The 12,777-nt window shown below is 35.7% G+C and overlaps 1 protein-coding gene across 3 annotated transcripts in view; it reads right to left on the bottom strand.

Moving 5' to 3' along the window:
• Positions 1–5,131: 5,131 nt before the first annotated feature.
• Hdx (highly divergent homeobox) overlaps positions 5,132–12,777 on the bottom strand; it is a 111,469-nt gene continuing 103,823 nt past the window's right edge. For all 3 annotated transcript variants that reach the window (XM_051142412.1, XM_051142411.1, XM_051142410.1), the window contains 2 exons: positions 12,547–12,669; positions 5,132–6,032 (listed from right to left, as the gene is read on the bottom strand). In XM_051142412.1, the coding sequence (XP_050998369.1) occupies positions 5,907–6,032; positions 12,547–12,669 (249 nt within the window). In that variant the 3' untranslated portion in view covers positions 5,132–5,906. The remainder of the gene's footprint in view (positions 6,033–12,546; positions 12,670–12,777) is intronic.

Consider the following 12,777-nt stretch of genomic DNA (forward strand, 5'->3'; position numbering starts at 1 on the left):
GCTGGTGCCTTAGTTTGAGGAGGAACCCAGGACTCAGATCTGCCTGTCATAAAGTTCTTCTTGTAGGTTTCCAGGACCCTGTGGATCCTTCTATTTCCCCATTCTTCCATGCTACTCTCACCTAAAGTCTCAATAGGATGTCCTCTCCTCTGACCCACTTTCCTGGTAAGTAAAGTTTTTCTTGGGACGTATCCCTTGGACTAGTGTCTCGATATCAGTGAGTATATACCATTTGTCTCTTTTTGCTTCTGGGTGAACACACTCATTATGATAATTTCTAGTTCAATCCATTTATCCACAAATTTCAGGAATTCCTTGTTTTTAATAGCTGAGTAGTATTCCATAGTGTAAATGTACCACAGTTTCTTAGTCCATTCTTCTACTGAGGGACACTTAGGCTGTTTCCATGTTCTGGCTATTATGAATAAAGCAGCTATGAACATGGTTGAGCATATGCCCCTATTGTGTGGTAGGGCATTTTCCGGGTATATTCCAAGGAGTGGGACAGCTGGGTCTTGAGGAAGCCCTATTCCCATTTTTCTGAGAAAGCGCCAGATAGCTTTCCAAAGTGGTTGTACTAGTTTGCATTCCCACCAGCAATGAAGGAGTGTTCCTCTTTCTCCACATCCTCTCCAACATGTGGTGTCACTTGAGTTTTTGATCTTAGCCATTCTGATGGGTGTAAGATGGAATCTCAGTGTTGTTTTGATTTGCATTTCTCTGATGACTAAAGAGGATGAGCATTTCTTTAAGTGTTTCTCAGCCATTTGATATTCCTCTGTTGAGAATTCTCTGTTTAGTTCTGAGCCCCATTTCACAATTAGGTTGTTTGGTTTGGTGGTGTTTAATTTCTTGAGTTCTTTATAAATTTTGGATATTAGACCTTTGTCAGATGTAGGGTTGGTGAAGATCTTTTCCCAGTCTGTAGGCTGTAGCTTTGTTCTGCTGAGAGTGTCTCCTGAGTTACAGAAGCTTCTCAGCCTCATGAGGTCCCATTTATTAATTGTTGAAGTCTGTTTTTATAAAAAATACTAGCAAAAATATTAAAACTCCTTCAACTTCGAGGAATGTGAAAAATATCACTTAGTTTTACGAACATATTTAGCCATGAATTTGTCTTTAAAGAGAGTTATAATGACTGTCCTTCATGTTTATGAAATAAAAACACTTTACTATCCTAAGTCAATTAATTTGCAGACCTTGGAAGGACCCAAGTCATTTGAATGTGTTTATGTCATATTTCTCCTTGCAACAGTTTTGAAAATTTATCAGCTGGGAAGGAAAGCTGCTTATGTGCTATTTCAAACTCACACTTTGCCCTCCTTTCCCCCTTCTCCACTAGTTAGGCAGCACAAAGAGTTTTAATTGGTATCAGGCTTTGACAAAAAAATCATAGGCATATTTCATCCAAATTAAAAGCATGCCAAATTAGTGTCAAAGGGAGGTAAGAAAAGCTAGATGTCATGTTAGTAGTTAACAAAATCTTAACAAACTACCAGCTTTTGTTTGGTGTTTATACTGTAACAGTGTATTTGCTTATCTTACCATTTAAGTATGCTACTGGGGAAAAACCTGTTGCCTGTCACAGAATAGTGACTTTGTCCCATTGATTCTGGCAGTCCTGGCTTTGTTCTTATTAAGTAAAAGCTCATTAGAATGATATAAATGTGAGCTTAAGATGGCAATCACATTTTCACTTGAATATTCTATACTCTTTCTCTTCTTTGAACCTCAAACACCTTATTATCCCTTTCCTTATCAGAACCTTATTTTAGGGAAGAAATAATTCACCTTTAAGAGAAAAAACACAACACACAGAAAAATGAACTTTAAAAGAGAGGTCTGTTAGTTGGAAATCATTTATTGCCTCTATAAAAGTTTAAATAAAAACTCTACAAAAATTCACATTACAATCTGATATGGTTTTAAGGAGATAATTAGCTTCAGAGGTAGTACCAGTAAGATGGGATGCAAGATTGCTGAAAGGGATTACTCAGTAAGTTAATGCAAAATAAAATTCCAATGAGGAACAATATATACCCAGTATACAATTTAATGAAACAATAGTAATTATATATGCATGAAAATATTCCTTTCTTCTCCCCACCCTTGGCAAATCTGTTCTTAATAAAAGCTTGTGTATACTGTAGGCTCACAAGTTAGTAGGCTATTTCATTAGAGCATTACAAAGCACAGCTTGGTGAAGGGCATGGCACAGTGCTGTCTGTCAAGGTTAACACAACTTCAAAAAGAAATCTAGCCACCATTTAGATACAGTGGCACTGATAACTCTTCAAAGAACAAAACCTTTTCTTTTTTTTAATTTTAATTTGTGGGATTTGAATATTCTAAAAGGACACATCATTCCTGGTATCTCATCACTACCTCCTGGATAAAAGGCAGCAGTCAGTTCTCAGGATGTCTTTCAAAGGTGATTTATAAACAATCAGGCTAAGAAGTGGGGGCTGAACACCCCTCTGCAAAAAGGGAAACAAAGTCATTTTTATCATCCAGTGTTTGTTTGTATCCACTACTTAGCTTTTCTCTTGTAAACTGATAAGACTGCCTAATACAGGGGCCATAAAATAGGTATTTCTTTGAGATCTTGTTAGGAACAGCAAACTGAAAACAGGATGTGACTGGGCCAGAGCCTTTTTTCTCCAATAGTAACAAACACTGATTACAGTTGCAGTGTAAAAGACCTGGTGATAGCTGACCTTACAATAGAACAGCCCCAGGTTCTCTAAACAGGCCAATTTTCTTTTAACATTTTCTTTGCATGTGTTAATTTTCCTATTCTCCAGGGCAACTGCAATTATCATTTTCTTGTAACTAATTTTAGCTTGGCTGAATGAGGAAAGTACCTTCTTTTTGTTTATTGTGGTTTCAGGGTTTTGTTTTTAACTCATATTTTAGAAGGTAAGTGCTCTCAGATATACATTATATACTTAGAAATTGCTTGGTATCCTACTTACTTCTGCTTCTTTAAGTGATACTTCTGATAGTATAATATGTTTTAATAGTCAAAGCCCTAAAGAAAGAAATACTAGTTAGTTGATTTTCACTATCAGCCACAAATATGTTCATGAGAGCACTCAGAAGCTGTCATTTTTCTTGTTTAAAAAAAAAATCTCAAAACCAAATCCACTACATTTATGTGAAAAATATGCTTCTATTATAATTATTTCATATTTTTCCTCCTGAAGTGCTTAGGAGTGAACCTGGGACCTTGTGCACATATTAAGCTGGTATCCCAGTTTCATAACCGTTTTTTAAATACTTGATCTTGACTTCTTCAAGGTCATTGCTATATTTTCAATCTGGTATGATTATTGTTTTTGCATTGATGCAGCTATTTCTTTTGGGTCTGGTTGTAGAAGATCCCTACTTAATATTGTTGAATGTTTAATTCCTATGTTCATGAATGATATAAATCTGTGGCTGAAGAAAAAGGCCAGGATGAAAGTTGTCCTAAGTAGACTGTTAGAACACATAGCTTCTATTTTAATGAAACTTTAACTGTGAATAAGGGAACAATTTATGTGTCCTCCCAAAATTACAGATGTAGGAATCTTTCTAAGAATCACATCTATTAAAATCCTTAAATCAATCACAAGTGCTAGTGGAAAACCTTCTATTAATAGATATGAAAAGGTTAACAGGAAACATTTCTTTGTGTTTTGAAGGCCAGCTTTCTTCCAGTGCTGGAGTTCTCAACATGTGCTCTAGTGCCTAGCTGAAATAACTCTTTATAGTCTGTCTGGCACAGTGTCTTTCCTATAGGAAGAACTCCATGAATTTTTTAAAATTTAGTAACAAATTTCTAAGGTGTGAAAAATAAAATTCTGAGTGTTAAAACACAGAAGACTCACCTGTTCTTACTCTGTAATGAAAACCAACTAGGAAGAGTTTTAAACTGAAGCACTTTAAGTTTAAACAGAAACTCAATGATACTGAAGAAGACCATAGCAGATACTTAAGACTAGAAATTTGCTCATACTAAAAGAAACAGTTCCTAGGTATGGCGGAGCACATCTGTCATCCCAGCATTTGGGAAACAAAGGCAGGAGCAGCATGACACAAGGCCATCCTTAGCTATATTGGGAATTAAAGGCCAGCCTGGGCTACCGGAGAACTTGTATTAATTATCCATATCATAAAATAATGGTTTCTGCATTTGCTGTATATATCGGGGACTCTTTATTTCATGGAGAAATTTATATGACGGAAAAACTTAATCTGACTGTTTGAGGTTCTGTTGCTCATTGGTCTTTTCCCTGAATGGAATTTGATTTGTCAGTAAGGAATACCAAAATTTGTTTGCAAAGAATCACATGACTTTCAGCTAAGGGCATGTAGCTGACTGCTGAACTATTTCTGCTAACGAAGATGCCATAGAAGTTATGAGGCAGCAATATAAAATTAAACAGATGATAAACTGAATGACCACCAATGAACTTTACTTGTATTTATCAAGGAGAAGGAGCATTTCCAAGTTAAAGGCATTTGTGACTGCCTATCTGCAGTATCAGTTGTTATCAGTGAATTCCAAGATCAGAATAGCTGCAGTTAAAAAAAGTTAAAAATATCCAAAATGACCACTAAACCAGTTTATCTAGCTGCTTCATGCATCTTTCAGGATTACACAATAATTTAATCATGTAATACAGTTCCACACAACCTACTCACAAATATATGACATTGTGAGCTTAGGGAGCAACTAGTATTTTCCCATCTACGGATCTTAGTAATACCATCTGGTATTCCAGAAGGGAAGATCTGCAAAGAGATGTTTATAGTGCGCTGCCATCTGGTACTTACTAATAGTAACAACTGGGTACCATGCCCATTTAGGTGTGTATTCATAGAATAGCATCCAGGCAATTCAGAGGACTTTGATTTACAATCAAAATAGTATAACTCTGTTTGATACTATTGTTGGCTGATGGCTCTGTGGAGGCCTCATATGGGAATGAGGTAAATTTTGTGGCAAAGTTATATGACTAGAATTTTAAAAAATCCCAAATATCAATGGCATGTTTGATTTCCTATATCACAAAATTTAAATTGTGAAAAATATTGTGGAAATGTAGGTAAACTTGGAACTATTTGTGCAATATTTTGTCTGACTGAATTATATAATTGTACTATATAGTATAATGTGAGTCATCAATACCTATCACTTGCAATATATAAGAATTGAGATTAAAACTGTCTTTTATAAAGTACTATTTTTGTATACTTAAATGTTTTGACTTTTTACTGGTGAATTGACTTTCCAGAAGATTTTCCCCTCACCCCAGTGTCAGGGTTAGACATTAGAATACCAACAATGTACAACTACATCTTAGTAATTATTTCAATTCCCAATCATTAAATTCTCATAGGAGTTGAAAAATAAATCCCAGGATTCATCCAGCTTAAATCTATGTTTAGGTTTGTTTTTAATTTTTAGCCCACTTTCCTGAGTAAAAATGCATACGAATGATAACAAAATGAAATAGGAAGAAAGATGTAATAGCTACAAAAATAAGACTAATCAAGCTTTAAGACTCAGTAATGCTGAAATATGCTTATTTTTATGTTTCTGGATAAAACTACAACAAAGATTCTTCTTAGAGAATAAGCAAAAAACATTTCAGAAATCAGATATAGTAGATTTCATAGCTGAGTTGGTCAAAATTAAATATAAGTTTTCTAGGATTTTATATAATTTAAAAAACATTTCAAGTATTTTTACATGCTTTTTTTTTGTAGCCGTTATATCTTGTCATTCCTTCACAGAATATGTCTGTTTTAACAATGTGTTTTTCCAGTTGAAGACTATTGGGGAAACAAAATACAGTTATCTTGAAATGCACACCTGTTAGGCAATGAACACACTACATCATATTCCCCACCACCAATCACAAACTGTCTGAGGCATTTTTCTCTGATAAAGAAGACACACTGAATGAGGTATCATCAGGGTCTGGTGAGGCGTGACTGAAATCCATCTCTTCTAATTCAGGAGGTAAATCTGACAGCAGTGCCTGTGTCAGAAAAAAAATCAATTGTGCTGGATTAGTATGCAGAGAGATTTATTTTTTTGCAATTTTTGTTAATAGTCGTTCTTTTGTTTAAATTTACTATTATTGATTTAGAGAAAGAAACATTTCTTTTTAAAAATCTTATATAATTCCTTACCTAAAAGAGTAAGTCTTCACATAATATTAAGAAAAAATAAAATATATAAAATAATAAATTTAGGAGTTACAGGACAGATTCTTCTATTTTTTTCTTTTTAAAAAATTTTTTTATTAATTTATTCTTGTTACATCTCAATGGTTATCCCATCCCTTGTATCCTCCCATTCTTCCCTCCCTCCTTTTTTCCCCTTATTCCCCTCCCCTATGACTGTTCCTGAGGGGGATTTCCTCCCCCTGCATATGCTCATAGTGTATCAAGTCTCTTCTTGGTAACCTGCTCTCCTTCCTCTGAGTGCCACCAGGTCTCCCCCTCCAGGGGACATGGTCAAATGTGAGACACCAGAGTACATATGAAAGTCATACCCCACTCTCCACTCAACTGTGGAGAATGTTCTGCCCATTGGCTAGATCTGCGTAGGGGTTTAAAGTTTACTGCCTGTATTGTCCTTGGCTGGTGCCTTAGTTTGAGCCGGACCCCTGGGCCCAAATCTGCTTATCATAATGTTCTACTTGTAGGTGTCTAGGACCCTCTGGATCCTTCTACTTTGTTATTCTCCCATGCTTCTCTCATCTAGAGTCCCAATAGGACGTCCTCCCCTTTGTCCCACTTTCCTGGTAAGGGAAGGCTTTCGTGGGACATGCCCCTTGGGCTAGTATGCAGATATAAGTGAGTATATACCATTTGAGTCTTTCTGCTTCTGGGTTAACTCACTCATTATGATCATTTCTAGCTCAATCCATTTGTCCTCAAATTTCGGGAATTCCTTGTTTTTAATAGCTGAGTAGTATTCCATAGTGTATATGTACCACAGTTTCTTTATCCATTCTTCTACTGAGGGACACTTAGGCTGTTTCCATGTTCTGGCTATTATGAATAAGGCTGCTATGAACATAGTTGAGCAAATTTTCTTGTTGTGTGCTGAAGCATCTTCTGGGTATATTCCAAGGAGTGGAATAGCTGGGTCTTGAGGAAGCCCTATTCCCAGTTTTCTCAGATAGCACCAGATAGATTTCCATAGTGGCTGTACTAGTGTGCATTCCCAGCAGCAATGAAGGAGTGTTCCTCTCTCCCTACATCCTGGCCAGCATGTGGTGTCGCTTGAATTTTTGATCTTAGCCATTCTGATGTGTAAAGATGGAATCTCAGTGTTGTTTTGATTTGCATTTCCCTGATGACTAAGGAGGTTGAGCATTTCTTTAAGTGTTTCTCAGCCATTTGATATTCCTCTGTTGAGAATTCTCTGTTTAGTTCCAAGCCCCATTTCTCAATTGGGTTATTTGGTTTGGTGGTGTTTAATTTCTTGAGTTCTTTATATATTTTGAATATTAGACCTTTGTCAGATGTAGGGTTGGTGAAGATCTTTTCCCAGTCTGTAGGCTGTTGCTTCAAATCCTTAGTAATGAGGATGATAATGGCAGAGATTCTTCTATTTTACTTTAGATAAAAGTTTAACAATTTGTAGGTTTCTAGGACCCTCTGGATCCTTCTATTTCCCCATTATCCTATGCTTCTCTCACCTAGACTCCCAATAGGATGTCCTCCCCTCTGTCCCACTTTCCTGGTAAGTGAAGACTTTCATGGGACATATCCCTTGGGCTAGTGTCCAGATGTAAGTGAGTATATACCATTTGACGCTTTCTGCTTCTGAGTTAACTCACTCATAATGATCATTTCTAGTTCAATCCATTTGTCCACAAATTGCAGGAATTCCTTGCTTTTAATAGCTGAGTAGAAACCTACAAGAACATTATGATGGGCAGATCTGGGCCCAAGGGTCCTGCTCAAACTATGGTATCTGCCAAGTACAATACGTGCAGTAAACTTCGAACCCCTACACAGATCTAACCAATGGACAGGACATTCTCCACAGTTGAGTGGAGAGTGGGGTCTGACCTTTACATGAACTCTGCTGCCCCATATTTGACCATGTCCCCTGGATGGGGAGGCCTGGCGGCACTCAGAGGAAGGAGAGCAGGCTACCAAGAAGAGACTTGATACCCTATGAGCATGTACAGGGGGAGGAGGTCCCCCTCAGTCACAGTCATAGGATAGAGGAGTATGGGGAAAATGGGAGGGAGGGAGGAATGGGAAGATACAAGGAATGGGATAACAATTGAGATGTAATATGAATAAATGAATAAAATATATTTAAAAAGAGTTTAACAATTTGTCAGGTGTGGTGGCACACGCCTGTAATCCCAGCACTGTGGCAGGCAGATGCAGGTGGATCTCTGATTATAGCTGTGGTAATGGTGTGTCTGCTCACATGTTTGCTGGAACCATTAGGATCTGTGAACATCTATAAGCTAAGCTTAACCATGTTCTAATTGTTTCATTTGTATTTGTAGAACATGAATCTATAATAGAGAAACAGTCAAGTTTTATGTGGATGACAGTGCTGGTGCCCACATAACCATAAGAAATTGGACCTAAAATAGCATAGTCTACATGAAAAAATTTCAACAGCATTGCTTGTACTTTGGATTTAGGGAAATTAGTAAACGAGAAGTAAGGGAATGGGAACAAATGAAAACTGGCCATTACCCAGGTAAGGAACAAAGAGCAAGGTATCCTAGGGGAACATATGAAATATACTGTCGAAATAAGACATGATTCTCCTCTTCAATAAAATAGTGACAGTTACCCATCCTATAACTTTTGCCTTGTGCTACACAAAGAAAAAAACATTCTATTTTTTTCAGGCTATGTAATGAAAAAATAACATGTGGAGAAAGTTATTTATTTGGTACCACTAAATTGCCCATGGATGTCTTGCTGAAACTAAGTGAACTTACACGTGAAAGTAGAATAAAGATACCACATTTTTTCCGAGTTACTATGTTGCAGTAATATAAAGCATGCCATTTTCTTTTAGAACACTGAGCTATTGCTGATCCAGTTCGAATACAATGGGACCTTTGCTAATATTAGTTGTTCAGAATGTGAGTGACACACCACTGGATTCAGTTCACTTTGCAGTTTGAACTATAGCATCTTAAGGATGAAAGGGGTTCAAACTGCCACTCATTGAATATGAGCTTCGGATATTGGAAAGTCAAGTGGATTTGAACATTTCATGGTATTCTCAATTCTAGTGGAGAGAGCTGGAAACTAGAAAAGCAGTATCATTTCTTCTTCATTGAGTTATATAGAGTTGACTGACTAAAATGAGAGTAGAATTTAAAATGTTCAATGTATGAGGTAGTTCACAACATTACTTATATACAGATTTCACCGCAAAACTCTTTCAATATCATACCAGACTGCAATATTGGGACATTAAACAACTTTTTGCCAGTGACTGGAACTGCCTTTTTCACAAAGATATAAGTAGGCACAATTAAATTTCTTCTATTCTTCCATCCCGTGTGTTGTACATTGAACCCTGAGTGTCATTTACTCAGAGAAAAACACTCTGACAATGACTCACATCTACAGCCTCAATATTTTTTATAATATGTTTTTCATCAGTAACAACCATTTTCGAGGTCTGACCAAGTGCCATTTGTCCCAAGAGATCATTAACACTTTTCCCAAATACATGCTCAGTGTCCGTAATACTTATTCTAGGCTCTAAGATGTGAAGGTAAAATTGATAATCATTCTTATCCTCCTTGCAGAGTGAAGAAATTGAAGTTTAAGAAAGGCAATCGATCTGGCTAGGATCACACAGTGAATTATCAGGGGAAGAAAGACCATAACTAATGACTTAGAGCAATGTTGGCAACATTATCTGGATGTTAAAATGGCTATTATTGATTTTAAAAAGACAACCTTTAGGTAATCTAATGTTTCAGTTGGAAAGTACCATATATATATTTTAAACTCTGGACTTCTTTGTAGGGGTAAAATATTCTGTAGACCACGTATTTCATTCAACTAATCTAAATATTAATGAAATAAATACTGTCTATTTTTTAAAAAATAAAATAACAGCAAATGTGTCTATTTTACTGGATAGAATAAAATGTATTTCTAGAAATAAACTACTGAATATTTCAAGTTTTAAATATCATTAGTTTAATATATAACCTGGATTGCTTTTGTTATCACTATTAGTATCATATCTATGTTTTAGAGACTATATATATTACCTTCTTTCCTCAAGTTTCCACATGATTACAGGTGTGTATCACCACCCGTAATACCCAGTGTCTTTTATGCTTGGGGAATACACTTTGAAATTTACTATACCCAATCTCAATTACAAAAAAATCATACTTTTTATTTAGGCTGCTGATTCCATAGGCTGTGGCATTTGGTAAAATTTTTGCATCATTTTCTATTTCAGACCATATTATGCTCATATCTTATTTCACTAGTCTCTTATCAGAAGAAAACTAGAAAAGGAAACCCAAACCGCATGTTACTTTTCTTTCTTTCTTTCTTTCTTTCTTTCTTTCTTTCTTTCTTCCTTCCTTCCTTCCTTCCTTTCTTTCTTTTTAGTTACTTTTCTTATTTGTTAGCAACTGTTGGGAAAGAACCAAAGCAAAGCTGAAGTTAGAAGTAGAAATTCAGTCTGTGAGTTATTCTCAGAGGTCAAGAGACAATGGCAAATACTAATTAACTGGTCCTAGAACTGAATTTAAAATTGATGTACGATATTTTTAGACAAGAAATACTCTGTTACTCTAAAGTAGGAGCCTCTGTGTGTGTGTGTTTGTGTGTGTGTTCTACAATTATTTAAATTTTGTGATACTACTGGGATTGTTTTCAATATTATCACTCCTATTCATGTAAAAGTCTGTATTTTATGTTCTTAAAAAACAAACATATTTTAACTTTGCTGTGCTTTGCTTGTTTGTTTTAAGGCAAGTTCTTAGTTTATGACCAAGGCTGAACTCGAACTCACAGCAGTTCTACTATGTGAGCTGCCCTAGGGCTAGAGCGATGTCATAAGCCACCATACCTGTCTTATAAACACATTTTCAATATGCCATGAAATGTGTATATCATGTATAATGAAGCAATACACTTAATGCTAGCTCACGCAACTAAAGACTTCTGTACTATAATCTCTCTATATGGTCAGAGCTGAAAGAGAAAAATTCATGAATCTGGGCAAATAATATCCATGCTGGCTTTAGTCCTATGAGATGACTCTTCTAGTTTAATTTTTTGTTCAATATATAAGTTAAAGATACAAACACTTCTTCCTTTGAAAGAAAGGAGAATTATGGAATGTTCAAACATTATTTCCCTAGAAATGTCTGGGATTGGCTATATATGTGCAATATTCTTTGGGTATAAGACATTAGTGTTTTCACTTTTGACTTTTTTTTTCTGAATAAAATCTCCTAAGACTATTTAGTGAAATATAGCTACTTGTATCTCAGACTATACACATATAAATTTTATTAGAAGAAATCAGCATGATGATTTGGCATCATTTTGCAAATTTGGTATCATTTAGTGTTAAATATATTATTCTACATAACTAGGCTTAAAAATACATTATATTATATTAATATTATCTCAAGAAAGATCTTAGAATAAAAACCAATTTGAAATGAATTTATAAACAAACATCCATAGCAAAAAACAAAAGGCATTTCATTTTTGGTGGGATGTCCCAAACATTTTTACTTACATTGCAAAATGTGATACACTATGGTCACAAAGAATTTCATGCTTTCTTAGTGAGGATCAACATATTATAAAACAGACTATGTCCAAACATTTGTGAGTTCCAGCAGCTGCTAGCAGATAAATAAATGGCCACTTTTTCATTCAGAAAACGTTCAATAAACACACTATCTAGTTAGGGGTTGAGAGAGCTACACCTCTACAAAAATTTTAAGGAATTTCCTGAAATTTAATTTTAAAATTTGATTTTTCTCTACTTAAATGCTATTCTGAGATTGAGAAAATATTCTTTTTTCTTTTTCTTTTCTTTTTTTTGACGGGGGGGGGGGGGACAGGGTTTCTCTGTGTAGCCTTGACTGTCCTGGACTCGCTTTGTAGACCAGGATGTCCTCGAACTCACAATGATCTACCTGCTTCTGCCTCCCAAGTGCTGGGATTAAAGGTGTGCACCATTACACCCAGCTTGAGAAAATATTCTAATCAGCTATCTTGACTTTACACTATAGTAGCTTGCACACATGCACGCGTGCCCGCATGCGCGCACGCACACGCACACACACACACACACACACACACACACACACACACAAACAAATCTTAACACCTATTCTTAAAAACACTATATTTTAAAAAATCATACAATAAACATTTGCTCCATGAAATTCCAAGCCAGAATGGAGACTACAAATGAACAAATATGAAGAATCAAAATATGACAAGCCATTTTTCAACTTGACACATTGTGGCTTACTGGTCTCTCATGGGACTTACCTGCTGTTGTTCCTTATCATCAGCTTTCATAGCCAGAATCAGGTTTCTAACAAAAGTCTGGAGCTTAAAGTACTTTTGCTTTTGAATCTCGAGCTCATTTTCAATGAACCTGACTTCTTCATTCTAAAAGAGAAAACATCAAGCAAAAAATTACCTCATGTAAACTCAAGGCTGTATAAGTTTAATGAACAATAAAGCTAGAATGCAATCAAAGTATAAGGAACAATAAAG

This window comes from Acomys russatus, chromosome X (assembly GCF_903995435.1).
Source record: "Acomys russatus chromosome X, mAcoRus1.1, whole genome shotgun sequence".
Classification (NCBI taxonomy): domain Eukaryota; kingdom Metazoa; phylum Chordata; class Mammalia; order Rodentia; family Muridae; genus Acomys; species Acomys russatus.